The following is an 18,541-nucleotide window of genomic DNA, read 5'->3' as shown; positions in this document are numbered from 1 at the left end:
AAAACCCCACGCATTAAATGTTAGCTTGAGCAAATCAACCATTTAGGGTAGGTTGGGTTTTTTTTTTTTTGGGGGGGGGGGGGGGGGGCTACAGTTAATTTATTTCAAGATTCTGAGCATACATGCTCGTGTATGCATGCATCTACTTCGTCCTAACAGAGTCTCAAATCCATTATTGGAAATTAAAAAGATAATAGCCCTTTGAGCAATGAAACCTATCTCAATAGAAAAACCGACAAAGGGGATGTCTCTCACACAATGCACAGATCAACAACATTCATCTAATGCATCAGACATACACTGTCACTAGAAATGTATTCACAGAAAATTCAGTGTGAAGGATCATTTTTCATTAATGGCAGCCCTTTGTGATTTTCATGGTCGTAGCCTTGCTTATGTTATTTCTCTCTTCTAACTCTTTGCCTATCAAACCCATCTTGGCTTGTTTAAACTGTGACACTTCAACCCATAGAACCCATCCATATGAGGACACAGAATGGAAATGTCTCATATATCAACAATCATCAAACACAACACACATACATTGACTCAGCTGGAAACTGCTTTAGATATCCAAAGGTTCCAGAAGGGAGTTGTCCGAAAGATTAGACAATCACAGAGCTTTGTGCATTCAATAGTTGTACTCTTGCTGCATTATTTAGGTCTTCTCACCTCCTTGCTCATCAAGAATTCTATTTGTCATGAGGAACATCACAGCTTTATCCTTGTACGAAGACAAGGGAAACTACAGATCCACCACCTTACAAAACCTTCAACTGGAGAACCATTTTGCCTTTTTGAAAAAGAAGCTTTACAATATCCCCTGTTATATGCATAGAAACTTATGGCAGTGATGTTGCAGAGAAGTTCTATAATAAGCCTTCCCTCATCACCAGAGCAGTCATAACAACTTGATGCTTCCAACTGACCAAAGCCCACCATGCATGTCAAATTTTTATTTTTTCAATACCTTGGTCTTTACTCCTCCTGCATATCAAGAAGACATACCATCCTTAAGTTTAAGTCTAGTACACAAGAAAATACTGTATATCAAGAAGACAGCATCCACCTTTAAATCTGCAGTTACATCTTATTGTAAATCGCTAGCGTGCACAACACATAAAAGAGAAGAACCTAAAACTTGAACTTTATTATATGGATTACAAAACTATAGTTTGGCAGTTTATACAACCATTGAAGTCCTCATTCCGTGGAAACACTTAGTGTTTTTCCTAGAGCCTCGCTACCCTGCTCCCAGACATAGTTACAATCAAATGTTTGGAGGTTCCAAACGTTCGATAAGTTCGAAAAAATGAGGTGGAGTTTCCAAACGTGGGTTTTTGTAATATCATAATTTCAATAAATAAAGTGCTATGCTGCATATTTTGACATATTGTCATTACAAATAATAATACACAGCTTACAAGCTAGAAATTTAATTAAAATTTAGACTTTTAAAGCAAAAACCAGTTACAAACTTACCACTGCCAAACCAGTCACATTTAGAGTTTTAACTCTCACAGAGTTGAACTGCAAAGCTTGGAACTTGGGGCTTAGGCCTATAAATTGCAAAAAAACTACAAAGTCAAATACGAAACCTTTTTTCTCAAAAAACAGCTTACAAGTTAGAACTTGCTAGCTGCAAAATATGAAGCTTGAAAGCGATGGTGTCCCCAAACATCAATGTCAAGGCTACTAGCTACTAAATAGCTGGTAGCTAGTAGCTTGCATCTAAAAGCTAGAGCAGGCTGCAGCATGCAACCCTGGTCCCTAGGGCCTGGAGAGCAGCAAACATCAGGACATTGGAGGTTTTCACCGTAAAAGAAAAAAAAGACACGGCCAATGTGGACTGTACATTTGGTACCAATGCTGTTTTGATTCACAGATCAGCCTAGTGAAGGATTAGAGTGTTACTTTAACTAGATGTTATGAGAGGTTACCAATCGAGTTCTCTCTCTGCCTCTGTGGTTGGGTTTTTTGTGGAGGTTTGGGATGGAGATTTCTGTCCGACCTCTGCTGTAATGGCCTTGTTTTGACTGGAATAAATTAGTTCATACTGGGAAAAAAGTATCAAGGTGTTGAAGATTTGCCAATTGGTATCAAGGATATCCATTTTGTTGTCAGATACACAGTGTCTTCATGCTTTGGTCAAGTGATAAGAGTTCATAGAGTCCTGTCACAATCTAGTACAAATTTGTATCTCATAATCTACCAATATTTCGCTGGTACTCTAGTACTGTAAGGCAGATGGTCCTCATTGGTACTCCAACATCATGAGACATGGTCATCCTTGTTCGCACCAGTCTTTTATTGATTTTAAGTTTCTTTAAAATCCAATTTGTTTCATCAGCCATTGTTCCTGGAATTATGCTATTGTTGCGCGCTTGTTGCATTGATATCAGAACCTATGCGGATAGAATCTGAATTTCAGCCTTACAAATCTGGCTAGAAACTATTCTGTTTTGTTTGTGTGTGCATGAGAATCTGTGCTACCCTGATTAAGCCATACTCACCATGAAATGTTGTTCCAATGAGGTGGTTCAAGGTTTCAGAACCAATCCAATGTGAAGCGTTTCAAGAAAACCTTGAAACATTTGCGTATGAAACATCTGTTAGGCCATTTGCTGCACACACGCACGTGCATGCACAGACACGCACGTGCATGCACAGACACGCTCGTGCACGCGCACACACAAACACTTTCATATTAAGGCACTGAGAGAATAGGGAGAATGGGACAGAGTTGAAATAATCATTATTTGTTTTTCAAACTGCAGTACTTGATGAAACTTCAAACCCTCAGCTACCTGATAAAGTATTTTTAAAACCATTTTCACAAATACTAACGACTAACTAGTAGCATGTCACATCATAGTATCATGACTCTTCAATCTTGAATCAAATGATAAATCTTTCACAAAGAGCTACGATTTGAATTTTAAACTTTAGTCTTTAATTTTAAATTGAAACTTAAAAGCTGCAAGTAATTTTGAAATAAAAGCACGAATCAAGAGTCAAGAATAAGTCATTACTTATTGCTCATGCATAATCAATACAAAAGGATGACTCATGAGCCCATAGTAGGTAGTGCAAACTTCGAAAGGCCAAGAGAGAAGAAAGAAAGAAACAAAGAAAGTTATTAATGTCCACGGGAGACCAACAGGTCTATGGGACAGAAAAAACCCAGCTAATACATCTGTTCAGGGAGTGCATAAAGCAACTCCTAGTCATTATAAGGTACCTACTTTATAAATGGAAAATTAAGACAATAAACAAGAATACATCACTTTAATACTGAGGGATTTAATTTGGATTTGAACTAGTTAGGGTAGGTGCCATCCCATGTTAGGAGCCCCAAAGGGGCTCCCAAGGGCAAACAAATGTGTGCAATAGAGGCTAGTAGAGACGCCTTTTATAGGCAGTCTCAGCCACCTCTAGGTTGGCCACTAGGGCTGGCCTTTGCAGGCCTACCAGACAGCCAGCCAGGTCAGCTGATCGGCTGGCCAAAATCGGCTGGCTAGGGCCATATATAGGGGTCCCCTGCCCCTTTCATTACTCATTCTGTCCTGCCAGCCTCAGCTCAGCTCCAGCCCTCTGCCACACCTTCCAGGGACCAGGATCAGCCGTGACAATTTGCAATTTCTTCCAGCAGTTCCACGCAGCAAGCAAGCGGGTGTAGGACAGCATATGGTTGACGTTTGAGCAGTTTGTTTCAGCAGCTCTTTTCAGTTTATTTCTCAGCTCTTTCAGTTTACATTTCAGCCCTCATCTCTCTAACTATCCTCTCAGTTTCTCAGCTCCATCTCTCAGTCCTCACATCTCGCAGTTCATCTCTCTGACGCAATTCATCCTGCTCACTCACACAATAACCCTGCATGCCTGTGGACAGCCCTAGCCTCGCAGATTGGTCTACAACATCAGTGTGGGCAGCATTGAGGTCTTGGTTGTTGGCTGGAGCTGTTTCTCAGGTCTTGGGGTCAGCTCTAGCCTTCTCCTTTTGTGCTAGCCTTTGTAACGGCTGAGTCGGTCCTTCACCTTCCGGGTGCTAACAAAAACTGAGTATGAAGTCTTTGTATAAATGGATGCTCAAAGTGTGTGTGTGTGTATGGTTCTACGCCCATCGTTGGGTGCTGATGATGTCAGTGAGGGATGTCATAGTAGCTAGTCCCTGCTATGCATCATGGAGTCTACATCAGTAGGCCGTAACCATATACCTTTGAAGACTAGAATATGTCCAATCATACAAATTTAGATTTTTTGTTGTTCTACTGAAGACCAAAAATCTACATAGAAAATAAAAGAGAAAATGAAAGAGAAGAAAAAAGAGGTAAACAAAAACGTTTATGGAAAACAAAAGGAAGACATACTCAGCAAGCAAAGCAACACTTATGTCGTCATCAGTGCCCAAGCATAAGCAGCTATACTAGGTTTCTAAAGACCCGTGGAGTCTCTTGGGCCGTAACCAGATGAAAACTTCACAAACTGCAAGTAGTGTGTCTGCTAATATAGCAAGAACATATATCTACATGAATCCACGAACATGCCCAAACTCATCCTCTAAAAACACAACAAAGAGTGTAGTTTCAATCTCATGACAATCACTCACGAGGTCAAAAACCATAGACTCCATTACGCATAGCAAGGACTATCCACTATGAAAGCTCAATCATGCTAAATTTCTTTGAGCACTCCTCATGTTACATTTTTCCTTTCTCACACATTGAAAGCATCCATTCCTCTTTCTTCTCTCTTCAATGAGTGAAGTGGTGAGTTGTTTGTTCAAATTTTCCTTATATAGATCCTCAGGCTTAATTCCATTGCTAGATTTGATAGTAGAAAATCTAGGTATTTATGAAGATTTTGAGAAATAATCTGGCCTTCTATATACCTTCCTGTCTCCATAATGAGGAGCAGAGGCTTCTTCATATCACCCTTGTTGGACCCTTTGCTGAAGCCACCAAAGAACATGATTTTCTCCATGGATCGTATCTCGCAACTGACTGCATAGCTTCTACCAGGATCTTAGGTCTACAGGCTGAAACATCAGAGGCTATGCTCATGGATGAACTTGGTCACCCAGCTTCTCTCATCAATACCCTTGAGAAAAAGGGACAGCTTTGGACAGCCTTTGACATTATCCTGCTGACAAAAATAATACCAGACCGCAATGGTGATCACAAAGGTTGCAACACGTTCATTCTTGTCCTTCCAATTAGCGATTTCAGAGATGAAACCCAACAGAACAGCCTGACAGATATTCCTCCAGCATGTGTAGGCTGAATTATCCAAATGTGAACCCAATCCTAGAAGTATCATCCCTTGGCTAGAACCTAGTAAACCCTTCTTCTAGTTCAATAGGGATGCTTGCTCCTTTCAATTTCCGTAGGATTATTTTATCCTTAAAACCTTTCTGAAATCCTTTCTGTGACTCCATGAATTTACCCGAAGTGTGAGCCATTGTCTGAACATAATGTGCAAAAGATAATGCTCTCTTTACCCCTGGAGCAAGAGCATTATACTCCTGTAGCTACAATGGTAAGGTCTCTTCTGAGTCCTTTTTTCTTGCTACCTCTCTCCTTCGAAACAAAGGGATATCCTCTACTGGTTCCCTGCAGGCTCCAGAGGTAAAGAGTATCATGTGGTTGAAACCTCACTCTTCGGATCTAATTCTATCATAAGATCCTGCATAGCTATTGGAGGCTCATTTTCATAAACCCTCTGTTCCCAAACTAAACAGCTTCCAAGTGCTCTCACTGGCAGAATCAACACTCTAACTACCCATCTCCTTTTCTGAGTAGAATCACACCTTTTTTTGCTCCTTCATAACAAAGGGATATCCTCTACTAGTTCCCTGCAGGTTCTGAGCATCATATGGTTGAAACCTTGCTCCCAAAATTCGGTTTTAAAAAAAAACCTTGCTCCCAAAATAAGTGTTGGGAAGTATCTCCTATCCACCTCATGAGAACTGCTACTCCCTGCTACTGTGCTGCTCCCTTCTCTCCATAGCTTCTCCCTCACTTCATTTCCTGTCACTCTTTCCCCCACCGGCCCTTTCCTTCGCCCTCACCCCTGCGCTTCCCTTTCTTTCCTTTCAGTCGCCCTTTCCCACCTTGGAGCTGCCCAGCTGGTTGCTCTTCTTCTTCAGGAGGAGCGAAGTCATGTGAATCGCAATGCTTCTATGGCTAGTGATCAAGCATTTGCTGCCCATCACAAACAAAAAGATAAAGGCAAGGTTTCAGCTGGAAAACCCTCTCATTCCCATGCTGATCATTCACATGGTGCCTCTTCTTCAGGGGATAACAAAAAGAAGAAGAGATGTAATTATTAGGAAACCTGGGCATGATATTTCTGAATGCAGGAAGCGCATAGCCTCTGAAAAGAAGAAGAAAGAGTCTCGTCTTGTAGTATCTGGTTCTTCTAGTGCAGCAGATCGACATGAGTCCACTAATTTTGCACAAGACCAGCATTGGCCTTTCTTGGTTACATGTCAGTATAATCCTGATGTTCATGATGCTTGTATGGCAGTTTCAGATGTTCGTGATGCCTGGTTCTTTGATAATGGTGCTAGCAAGCACATCACTTCTTGCAGGAAGTTATTCAGCTCATTGGAGCTTACATCTCAGGGGGGCAGTGTCACATGTGCCAATAATGCATCATATACCGTGAAAGGTATTGGGCAAGTAACTCTTACTTCTGTCTCTCATGGTATTGTTACTCTAGAGCATGTGCTTTATGTTCCAGGCACTCATAAGAACCTCATTTCTATTTCAGCCATTGCTACATGTGGCTTTCAGGTTGTTTCTGATGGTGTGAGGTGTGCATTGTATGATGCTACACCTGCCTTTACCATGGTTTTGACTGGCACATTGTCTAGAGGTCTTTATAGACTTGATGCTTATGACAAATGTTTGGATGATGATGCTGCACTTGCCGATGCACATGTCTTTACTCTTGATTCTACCATGGTAGATACTCATTTGTGGCATGAGCGACACCTCAATTTTGGAGCCCTAGTGAAGTTATATAAGGAAGATATGGTTTTGGATCTTCCCACAATGCATATTCCTACCAAACATGTTTGTGAACCATGCTTGCTTGGTAAGATGCACCGTGCTGCGTTTCCCAAGGATGGGAGAGTTGGTGCTTCACGCAAGCTTTATCTGGTTCATAGTGATGTTTGTGGACCCATGAGGGTTGCAGCTCTTGGGGGGTTCTACTATTTTGTCACTTTTATTGATGATTTCACCAGATACACTTGGATTTTTGCATTGAAATCCAAATCTGAAGTTTCTTCATGCTTCAAGCACTTTATTGCCTTGGTTGAGAATGAGAGTGGGCTGCACATTGCTCACCTTAATACAGACAGGGGGGGTGAATACAAGTCGAAGGAGTTTGCTGTTTTTTTGGCTTTCCATGGCATCAATCGTCGATGCACGGTGCCTTATCCTCCTCAACAGAATCCTGTGGTTGAGCGGAAGAATAGATCAGTGATGGAAATGTGGTTGAGAGCCCAGAGTCCCTCCCAAAGTTGATCCTACTCGAGACCCTCGAGGGGGGTACACCCATCAGAGAGTGGAGATCTCCGGTTTACCAGGCCGGTGTCTTCGTATAAGCAAATAGGCCATTTAGCTCGAAACTGTCCTCGTGGTCAGGGACGGACTCCTCCCCCCCACCCCTGCAGAATCGGCAAAGTAAGAAAGCCAGGGCCCAACACCCCCTTAGACAGGAGCAGCAGGAGTCTTAGACCCTCTGAGTGACACCTTCAGAGGGAGAGTGGACCCAAGTAGGCAAAAAGAAAAAGAAAAAAGCAAGTTGGCTCAAAAGGGCCGCAAGCAACGGCTACATGCAGGAGAGAGAGAGAGAGAGAGAGAGAGAGAGAGAGAGAGAGAGACCTACGGAGGAGCAGATGCAGAAGCCCTAGGCCCCCCTGCAACAGAGGTCATGATTCAGCCAGGCGATCCTCAGTTAGTGGAGATGCAACAACGACAGTCACCCTTGTGTCAGCAATGTGCCATAGGAGCTCCTGACATTGCGATGGCGAAGGCTGCAGAGGGTAGCCCGACATCGGTTGAGGAGAAGGGGATCCAAAGCCCCGATGTGCCTGATCACCTGGCCAGGCCTGTGAGTACCCCTATTCCCTCCCGCCCCCCTCCACGTCCTCCTCCTCCTCCCGAGCCCCCCCACACCCCTTCCTCCCCCCCTTGCTACTCTTGCTATGGTCATCCTCACCACCCGCCTCCCCACCTCCTCCCTCCGCCCCACCACCCCCCTCCACAGCAACTTCTTCAGCCTCCCTCCTGCTTCAACACCCATATCGAACCTGTCTCGGCTCCCCTATCAGTAGGCAAGGGCACGACTGCGTCCCCCTTCGGTTCCTTGTCTCACTGTCTTGTCCCCCTCCCTTCTCAATCCTCCCATTTTGGGGGGGATTCAGAGAGAAGGGGCTCGTCCTCCCGTTCAACAGCTCCCCAACTTCAGCCTCGGCTCCCTCTCCCGAGGGACTTTTGGAGATTGGGGCCCTCGAATTACCTAGAGATCCCGGACTCTTACCCTTTGCCACCCAAGGTGACGGTCATGATCTTGCAGCCCCAGAAAGGGGGTTCGATCAGCGTAGTGGGCACCCAGACACATCCAATTTGGCGATTCTAGTTCGCCTCCACAAGGTTGGAGAAGTGGACACTAGGGGTATTTGATGCTATGATGGGGGATTAGATCTCACGCATGATGGAAGATTGGATGGGTCCACAGGGACTAGACCTTTGCCACACCCATGGTGCTGAAGTGAATTTCTAGTTGAGCTTCAGGCGGGAGAAGCCAATCTATGGATTCGTAGTTGGGTTATCAGATTGCCGCCTGAGGCAAGGATGGATCCGGCACACTATTGGCCCCTCCAGAAGTGTGCTGAGATGTTTGGAGTGGACATCCCCTTCATGTTGCAGTGGGCACGGAAGGTTGGCATAGAGCCGGTGTCCACCCTGGTATGCCGTTGCACGGACACTGACTACTCGCCCTCCAAACCTCCCTCAAAGTCACAAAAGGCAGTTTTTTTGGAACAGGCACCCACCCAAAGCAAAGCCTTGTTTCTTGCTCCTCTATCCTCATGAGTTGGACCATAGTGAGTTGGAACGGAGCACGGGCTCCACAACCATGCACGTAGTCAGCCGCAACACCTAATCCTTCGGCAGGAGTTGCAGAGGGTAGTGTAGGGCGAGCAGTGGACTTCCTTTTGATACAAGAGTGCATGTTCTCAGCATCAGACATCCGACGGCATCATCACCTTCTTCCCAGGAGAGGCCTGAAGGTGTGGTCTCCTGCCGTAGGACAAAGCGGAGGAGTCTGCATGTCGGTCTCCCAAGTGGCCCTAAGGGTCTATGATCAAGGTGAACTTATCCCAGGGCCAGCACTTTAGATGGGAGTCAGGATGGGAGAGTCTAGGATTGGGATCCTAAATGTGTATGCCCTGGCATGCACGCAGCACCGTCTGGCCTTTTGGAGGAGGCTGACAAAGTGTCTGCCAGATGTTGAATCCTGGCTCATTGGAGGAGACTTTAACAACCTGGAGTTTGGGGAGGACAAGCAGGGGGGTGCCTCCTTTTCCGAGATGCCAGCAGCAGAGTGGAGCACTGGGGAGCAGTTCATCTTCACGATCAATGGTAGAGACTCGTGGAGAGAGCCAGAGTTCAGCAAGATCCCTTGCAGCCTTCTCTTTTCATTTGGCCAAAGGCGACATGATGGATTGCTTGAGAGGTTGGATCACTTCTACGTCGGGGACTAGGCGCTCCACAGAGGTGGCTCTACGGGATTCTTGCAAGCACCACGATGTCAGACCACTCTCCAACAGTATTATATCTAGAGCAGCCCCGTCGTGGTCTTCCCAAAGGGGTACGCATTCCAAAGGACCTACTTCAGGATGAGGAGATTCAGCTGGTTATTGCATAGATTTGGTAGCAGCCCGAGTCAATACTCTGCAAGGGTTGGGCTTCGTGGGTGGCAGGTGCGATTCATAGGAGCAACGAGGAGTTGCAATCTCACGCCCTTAAACAGAGAAGGGCGCTTCGGCGCTTCAGGTGCGCGAGCGTGCACTGTGATGAGACCTCGCCTCCATAGAGAGGCTCAAGGAACAGGACCCAGGATCCCAATGGCTTAGTGATAGATATGAGAGTGTGTGCCTTGAGCTCCAGGACACAGAGGTTCGGTAGGCTGAATTTTTCTACCACTCCACCCAGGTCCACTGGGTTCAGCAGGGGGATAGGATGACGAAGCAATTTTTTCAGACCACTCGACCTCGATCGGCAGGCATGCAGCTACATCGATTATGGGATCCGCAGGGCATCTTGCACACTAATCTACAGGAGATTCTAGAGTTGACCACGATTTCTACAGCCAGCTCTTTCAAGCGAAGAGGGTAGGGTAACTCCAGCTTGCCTTGTGGCCTGTGAGATAGTTTGGGACCATGTTCTCACAGTAGTCTCGAGGGAGTTGTATAGGAGACTCGAGGAGCCTTTCACGAATGAGGAGCTTTGGGAAGCCCTCAAGGCCCTTCCGACCCAGAAGTGTCCTAGCAAAGATGGCTTGACTCCGGCCTTCTTTCGTAACTTATGGGAGATCATTGCCAGAAAAGGAAAGGGGGAGATAGGTCAGACATCCGGCAATGGAGACCGATCACCCTGCTGGACACCGCATACAAGATCCTTGCTAAGGTCTTGAGTTTGAAGTTGCGGCTTTATCTCGCCAACATCATCCATGATACATAGATTGCTTTGTACAGGAGCACAGCATTATGGACAACATTTTCATGTTCTGGGAGACTAGGCCAAGGAGGAGTCACAACCCTTGGCCGTCCTTCTCTTGGATTTTAAGAAGGCTTAGGACAAGGTGGAGTGGTCTTTCCTGAAGGGCACTATGCAGAGGTTGGGTTTCTCAAACATATGGATTAGAGGAGTCTTTGCGCTCTATGCGGGGAGCTCTAGTCATATGCTTATAGGGGGACACACAAGCGAGGCCTTTTCTGTCTCGCACTCGGTCCGCCAGGGCTGTCCCCTAGCTCCCTTTCTTTTTCCTTTTTGTGGCAGAGGCATTGGGCTACTACTTGAGATCGCAAGTGGCGGGCCTCACAAAATTTAAGGCTCCCAATCAGACAAGAGGACGAGCTGTTGGATTCCGAGTTTGCAGATGACATAGCCTTATATGTAGAGGGCACCACAAAGAGCTTGAAGAGAGTCCGAGGAGCCCTGGCTATTTATTGTGAGGCCTCGGGTGCACGGATAAACTGGACAAAATCCATCGGTTTCTTCACACGGTATAAGGAGACTCAGGAGATTCAAGAGTGGGGGAGTGTCTTTTATCTTCCGCTAGATACCGCAGGGCCAAACAGCAAGATACCTCGGGTGCCAGGTGGGTATCGATATTACAACAGAGCAACAAATCGCCCCAATTCTTGAGAGTGTTCGGCACAAGCTTCTCTACTAGAGCTCGGCCAAACTCTCCCTAGTGGGCCTTGCCGTAGTAGCAAATCAGGTCCTTCTTGCCACGGCCTGGTACATTGCCTCCTAATAGTGCTTTCACAAAGGGTGCATTGGATAGCTCTGACGTTTGGTTCGGAATTTCCTTTGGGCAGGATCGAACGGCACAAGGAACACCAGAGCCAAGGTCGCTTGGCAAACGGTGATCATGCCACATGCATTGGGAGGCTTGGGTATCTGTGATCCGGAGATGCAAAGCACAACCCTCTTGGGCAAGTTGATTGTGCGTGGCCTCACCCCTGGCGCAAGCCTAGAAGCTCCTCTTACAGTGAGGGCTTCTCAGAACACCCCACGCACTATGGGCAGTGGCAGCATTCACAAAGATGGATCTTCTCAGAGGCCCCCCTTACGGGAAAGGGTTCCCCCATGATGAGGAGCCTCCATAGGGTCTTGGCAGAGATTAGAAGGGGGCCTCATACATGCAGAGAGGAGTTCGAGCGTCAGCCCCTCATTTGGCACCCAGAGATCAGGGATCAGGATGGACGTATGCTCGGGCAGCAGACTCACATTGGATGGGCAGACTCACAGTGGGACAGTGGCCTGGCTTGCTCCTTTGGCATATGGAACAGATTACCCATGGAGGTAGAGACGAGGCTTGGAGCCATAACGCTTATGCGAGGGACAAGGCAGCGATGAGGGAGATTGACCTGGCCGGTCCTGAGTCATGGTGGGAGGGACTCCACCTGTGGATGGACAGCAGATGGTTTGGTCAGTTTTCTCGGACTGGGGTCCCCTTAAGAATGATGATTCAGCGAGGCAGCACACGGCCTAGTTTCTTCCGTTTGGGGCTTGGAGGCCTACTTCAAGCACTCACTGAGAGAGACCCAGAGATGGACGAGACTCTAGATGAGATTCATTGGCAAATGATCAAAGTTGTGGGCCATTAGGGGAAGGAGTTGCACATTGATCCTCCTAGCATCCCAAAGCAGGATGCCCCCAAATGGCTTAAGGAAGGTAGGCCCCTAAGGGAGGTCCAGTGGGTCCGAGAGAGTGGCTTTAGCCTTCCAGGATCAGGCTCACCGAGCAGGTGGAAGAGGTGCCCTTCTTTTCCTATACCACTCGGATTGGTAGGAGGCTTCAGATGGACTCTTCAACTTGGACCTTCTCGAAAGAGAGGCATTGGGTGGCCCAGAGGGAGAACTTGAGCCCACGTGCTCCACCTCAAGCGTGTGTAGACTCTCTGTCCAGATCTCAGCGCCCTGCTACCCTGGTAGGCAGCCTAGGGTTCAGCCTTGTGAGCTAAGTCTGCAGCAGCACCTCCAGCACTCCTTTACCTCCTGATTGTAGGCCAAAGGATGAGGGTAAGCTGCTCCTATCTGCTCCTCTGATGGCTGACCTGCTGGATGATATTATGCCCCCCAAGGGGGCCCTTTTATAGGCCTCAAGGGGCCCCAAAATTACCGGCCGGTCTGCCCCATTCTGGCAGACTCAGTCTGGCCCCTTTGGCACACAAACTTAGGCCCTTTATGGCCCACTCTCCCATGCCCTATTTGGGCCGACTTGGCTGCCCTACTGACCGACCCCCTTGCATCCCTACTTGCTGCTGCTCCTGGCCACCTGGGTGCCCACTCTCCAGCCCTAATCCAGGGCCTCAAAACAGGCCCAAAACCTGCTCCACATATGTGCCTATCCAGCCTGCACATCCCGCCATGTGTCCACCTCTGTCCTGGATCTGATCCAGCCCTGCAGGCCATGCTCCAGCCTCTGTACAGGTCCGTACACCTGGCTGATGTCATCGTCAGTTCAGCACCTCTGCTCTTGGGTCCCCGCTGCTGCGCTCTGCTTTGCCTTATACTCCTGCAGATCCTACCTAACAGCCAGGTACCCTTATTTTCTCCTCTCTCTTTTCTGGGCATATGCTATCCTAGGTCTCCCTTCCCCACGCTCTCCTCATTTGGGGGCTTACAAATGGGGAGGTGACCTTTTTTTTTTCTCAAAGAATGATGGGGAGGTGACCTTTCCAACAATCTTCCGCATTCTCTCAGCCCACGTTGGATTTGTTTAATCCTGAAGAGAAAGAGGGGGGGCGGATTCTGAGCTCCAAGCTGCAGGCCTCTTGGGGATGAGGCTCCCCATTCGAGCTCATGGACTGAGGACTGGAGGTCGGGGCAGTCAAGAGCTTGTGAAACTCACAGACCAGGTTGATTGACCAGTCAGCTATTCCAGACCTTACAAGTACCTCCCACAGTTCTCCATGTTGCGTGGAGTGTTTCTACTTGTGAGATCTCAGTGTAATCACCTGGATTACTGTTTTGTGCTTAGCCCGTTTGCCAGAAGCTTTGTGCTCTATTGTGAGCTGTTTTTCCCACATCAGTGGATGAATAAAGTCTGAATTCTCTCTCTATCTTCTTCTCTTCTATCTGCTGTCTATTCTCTCGAGTGAGGCTTCCTTTAGTGAGTGCATCTAAAGTGCTTGGAGAGAGTTCATCCATTCATTCCGCTGGATGTGAGGTTTGAGTGATTTAAACTTCTCTTCTCTGACACTGCCTGCTAGAGAGAGTGTAGCCAAGCTCTTTCTAAGTATCTTGCTGCATGCCCTCGCGGAATCCACTGAAATCCAAGTGCAGCCCCCTAATCAGTCGCAGTAAGAAAACTGACTGATTTAGTCAAGTTGATCTTGGCCCCTGGGGCCAAACAATAGGTCTCAAGGGCTCCCCGATTTCCTTTAGGCTATTTGCCGTGCCCTCCACATAGAGTGAGGTGTCGTTTGTGACCTAACCCAAAATCTGTTGCAGACTGGCCTGCCAACTGCCAGGGCTATAAATAGGCCCTGACAGTGGCCTATCCTTGCTGTCCTTCTGCCCTGACGCTACGCAGAACCTCCTTGCTCCATCGCGGATGCTTCAGGTGTTCTACCCATGCCGCCACTGACAAAAAACACTGCAGACAGCTGCGCAACCGGCTTCAGGTAACCCAAACCCGCCTCTCAGACTCCTGAACCCTTGTCCTCCTCATTTAGGGGCTCAACGGGTGGGTCAGTAACTTCTAACACCCCTCTAACTGACGCAACTGTGGGCCAGAGCCCTAGACTTCAGATTCCAGAGAGACTACCAAAAAGCGAGAGCGTTTCTGCAAGGCTTTGGCCTGCAAGTATCTTTTATATCATTACCGGAAGAGGTATTCACTGGATGTATAGACCTTCCCCCTGGTTGTTCCAGAGATTCCATAGGCCGTGAGCTGGGTTCTCTGGAATAACTGGTTTTTCTGACCAACAGCTGTTATTTCTCTTTTTCCCCCATGATCAAGCACCGTATCATTGTTTTTTTCAAGCATTAATAAAATTCCTCTCTTTGGGGGGAAAAAAGGAAACCTCCCCTATATAGCTATCGAAGGCTGATTTTGTAAACTACCTGTTCTCAAACTAAGCAGCTTCCACCGTGATATCACTGGCAAAATCATTATTCTAGCTACCCATCCCACTTTCTAACTTCTTGACTCAATAATTCAATAGCACCCTTAATGTTAGGGCTATATGTATGATACTTAGTCTGGAGCTGGTCTGGCCTGGTAAAGGATGAGCGTTGGAACCCTGAGATGAAACATACAAGGGAAATTAGATCCAAATTGCCAAGGGAAGGAGAAAACACCCTATGAATTTACAGAGAATGATTACCCCCCCACCTTTGCTCTCCAGCTGCCTACTCTCACGTGCCACCTTGCTTCATACTTTTATACTGCACCTGCTCACATTATCGGCTTGCAGATTTCGAGTCCTCCTATAGTGAAAATCTAAATGGGTTGAGTTCAGCTCAGCCCTTCCCAGCTCAGGAAGATTGCGCTGGGGTCAAAGAGAGCGCCAGTGCTAAGGTTGCTGATGTTGAATATTTAATAGGCATAGCCTGAACAGTTCAAACGGAAATAGAACTCATCTTCAGTTTGAAGCAAATAGAGGTAAAATCTTTCATCTAAATCCTTCTAGCTGAACTCACATTAATATCCTGAGTCCTCTTATAGTGAAAATTTAAATGGGTTAGGTGTTACGGCCTTGCGTATGAACACAAGAGCCTTTGGCATAGGCCTGCTCGTTCGAGGAAGAGTATGAGATGACCTTGCAGTATCTTTTTTCAATACTCCTCCATCCATGTATAATGTATTCCCTTTCGTGTTTGCGAATAGACCTCAAGGGGTTCTGGGCGTTGCAGCTACACAGATTACGTGATGGCCACTAAAACCTAGGAAAATACCATTTTAAGTGTTACCTTAGATAGTTTATTTAACATTTACTAATAATCAGTTATTCAGTGCACAAAGCTCAATTGCAAAGTACCTTCAACCTCCTCAAACTGCACTTCCCTGGAGTTTTCACAATCCACGTAATACTCAAACCTGCAAAACGACGAGAAAGTGTCCTTGAGTACCATTCTTAACAGTATTTTAATTAGAAATAGGCATAAGCACGGTTCAAAGCTACCTGTTGGAGAAGGAGACTTCCAACGGACTGTCAGATACGTTCTTAGTGGCCTCCACAAGGACAGTCACGATCTCTGTTTTACGTGTGCTTGCCAGGAGACAGTCATACTCACTTGGCACTATGATGGCAAAAAAGTTGTCATTCAGTTCACTTAAACAAACTCGATTAATGGCAGAGAGAGCGATTCGCCGCTTTAAGTTACACCATCTAGTATCGAGAGTGTACAGGGCAACGTCTGTAATAACAAGTATCCGCCGCTTTATCTGACCCTCTCTGTTCACTTTCACAATACTATCAGCAAAGAGAACTTGTCTGTCTCCTGCCAACAAAAAAATCAACAAAGATACGATAAAGCTCCCCTCAAGCACAATGTGTGTGTGTGTGTGTGTGTACTTTCTCACTCAAAAAAAAAAGTGTGTGCGTGTGTAACTTTCTTAACAAAAAGAAAAAAGTGTGAGTGTGTGTGTGTGTGTGTGTGTTTGTGTGTGTAACTCATCTGAAAACACAACAAATTGTGCAGTTTCTACCATGAATGATAAATAGATGAAATCGACTCCCAAATTTATTTCACTGTTTATGTGTACCAAGTCGTCTTTTCACAGAATTACAGTGCACGACAACAGGTTTCTCTCTCTCTCTCTCTCTCTCTCTCTCTCTCGATCCCGTTGGCCTTCCGTTCTCCCATACTATCCATCTGCTTGCACGACCAAACTAACCTTGCTTAGTGAGGAGTTTTACGATTTGCTGATTCGAAGGCACGTTGAGGTAATCGCCCCGATATTGACGGTACATGGAAGCACGGCGACGGACCTTCATGCCCATGAACGGCTCTTGAGTCTCCGTATCATTGCTAAGTTGCGGTCGAATCCGCTCTCCCTCCTGCTGCTTCCCGTGGGACTCCTGGATCAGGACGCGTCTGGGAGGTTTCCTGTCCTTGTTGGGATCCATGGAAGGGAAACAATGTACTAGGCAGTGCACTCTTTGTAATTCTTTAATATATAAGGTGAAAAGCTTCACATGGCCTGTGTTGATTGGATAACTGCAGTTTTTGGCTTATTGACGGTGGGGAATGTGTAAGGTCTTTTAATGAGTCTTAAAGATGGTTATTATAATCGTCGGTGATGTGTTAGGAAAGTTGGGCATTAATTACTAACTTATTTCCATTGGCTTTGTGGTTTAGTTATTGGCTTTGCCACTTTGTTCTTGTTAGCGGTGGTCGTGTATGCTCATTACTTTCTATTATTTCTAAAGATTATTGGTGTTGCGCATTTGTGCTAGACTTAGTCTTATTGCTCATGTTTACTGGCTCGTACATGCTATTACTGAGTCTTAAGCGAAGTCTTCCACACACTGAGTACAAAGGAGGAGGATGTTTTGATTTGATTTCCTAATTAGTATTCTATGAGTTCTGATGTTTTGGATGAGTGTTTCACAATTCATGTTCGACTAGTGAGTGTTTCATAGTTCATTTGTATAGTCTTTCTTTGCATGCACGCAAAGATTGAAGGATTGTTCCTTGCTATTCGATGAGATTCCAAAGTTAAAGAATGTTTTGAAGGCCTAATATTTCGTTGCAAAGAGCGATGACATTGTTCCATCAATGGTCAAGATATATTTGGAGCGTATGTTGTGAAGTCTTTTCTCTGTGTAGCTCAAAAATTGGGAGATAAGAGTTGAGTGAAGCTTGTCCAAATCTAGAGTTATTATTGCTTTTGTTTGTGTTTTGAAGAAGCTTTCTGGTAGATTCCGTCGTTGGAGCTATTAGAAAACTTTCTAAGTGGATTTCCCTCCTCGTGGTTGTGATTGCAACTGATTCAAATGCTAGATTTCTTTCTTTGTGATTAGAGCTTATTCCAATCCGAAAATGTTCTTATTTCTTTTGTCATTATAGGTGACTTTCGACTCATGGATTACAGTTCCTGCTCTTGGTAGGTTGTGGATTGTGTTTGGGTTAAAGCTCCAGCTGCTGCTGCTCGATGATGGTGGGTCATTTATCTGCCGTGGGGCTATTGTTCTACTCAATTAGACTTTATCTTATTATGAATTTTTGTGTTATGATGTGTGATAGGGTAAAGAGCATCCTAGATGCACCTTCTGTACTTTTGGTTGGTTCAAGTTAGTATTTCTAAGGTGATTGGTATTTCAAATGTGATGGATTCTGAGCTTTTGTTGTTGTTTGGTAAAGATTTTGGATACATGTATAAAGAAGAAAGAAGTGCATTTGGTATTGAGGAATTTGTCTCACACAGGAATTTGTTCGTTATCTTGTCACAACATATTGTTGCTATGCAATTATGTTGAAAGTTATTCTCATTCTTATGGTAGATGACAATCTGTGTTAGATAACTTCTCATTTGTTTGCCTTATTAGAATTTATTTGAGTTTAGATATGGAAGGAAGTATAACGTGAGAATCAAGGAATATCTAAAGTCTTTTTTAATTGAGGTGTATGTTAGACTTATTGACAGCTATGATTGCTTTAGTTGAGTAATATTCGACATGTTTCATTCTTCCAATATCTTTGTGATCCAATTTGAGTTATGTTTAGTGCTTATCAAATTTTATGCTATCAATGCAAAAATCTATGACTGATTGAGCCTTTGTTGTT

At 45.7% G+C, this 18,541-nt stretch overlaps 1 protein-coding gene across 2 annotated transcripts; it reads right to left on the bottom strand.

The window, feature by feature from the left end:
• Positions 1 to 526: 526 nt before the first annotated feature.
• LOC147899786 (myosin heavy chain-like protein) lies at positions 527 to 16,984 on the bottom strand. Of its 2 annotated transcripts, none has more exons than XM_087377196.1 (4): positions 16,650 to 16,980; positions 15,934 to 16,252; positions 15,790 to 15,848; positions 527 to 987 (listed from the first exon to the last, which is right to left on the bottom strand). In XM_087377196.1, exons 1-4 carry the CDS (start codon positions 16,879 to 16,881, stop codon positions 956 to 958), a joined length of 642 nt encoding a protein of 213 aa, XP_087233322.1. In that variant the 5' UTR covers positions 16,882 to 16,980; the 3' UTR covers positions 527 to 955. The 2 variants fall into 2 exon arrangements, with proteins under 2 accessions (XP_087233322.1, XP_087233323.1); XM_087377197.1 differs by lacking the exon at positions 527 to 987 and adding an exon at positions 1,173 to 1,248 and having other exon boundaries at positions 16,650 to 16,984.
• Positions 16,985 to 18,541: the final 1,557 nt, after the last annotated feature.

The sequence above is a fragment of the Dipteris shenzhenensis genome, chromosome 7, assembly GCF_047967505.1.
Source record: "Dipteris shenzhenensis isolate YYH24624 ecotype China chromosome 7, Dip_SZ_1.0, whole genome shotgun sequence".
NCBI classification, from domain to species: Eukaryota; Viridiplantae; Streptophyta; class Polypodiopsida; order Gleicheniales; family Dipteridaceae; genus Dipteris; species Dipteris shenzhenensis.
This window is presented reverse-complemented; position numbering and strand designations above follow the sequence as displayed.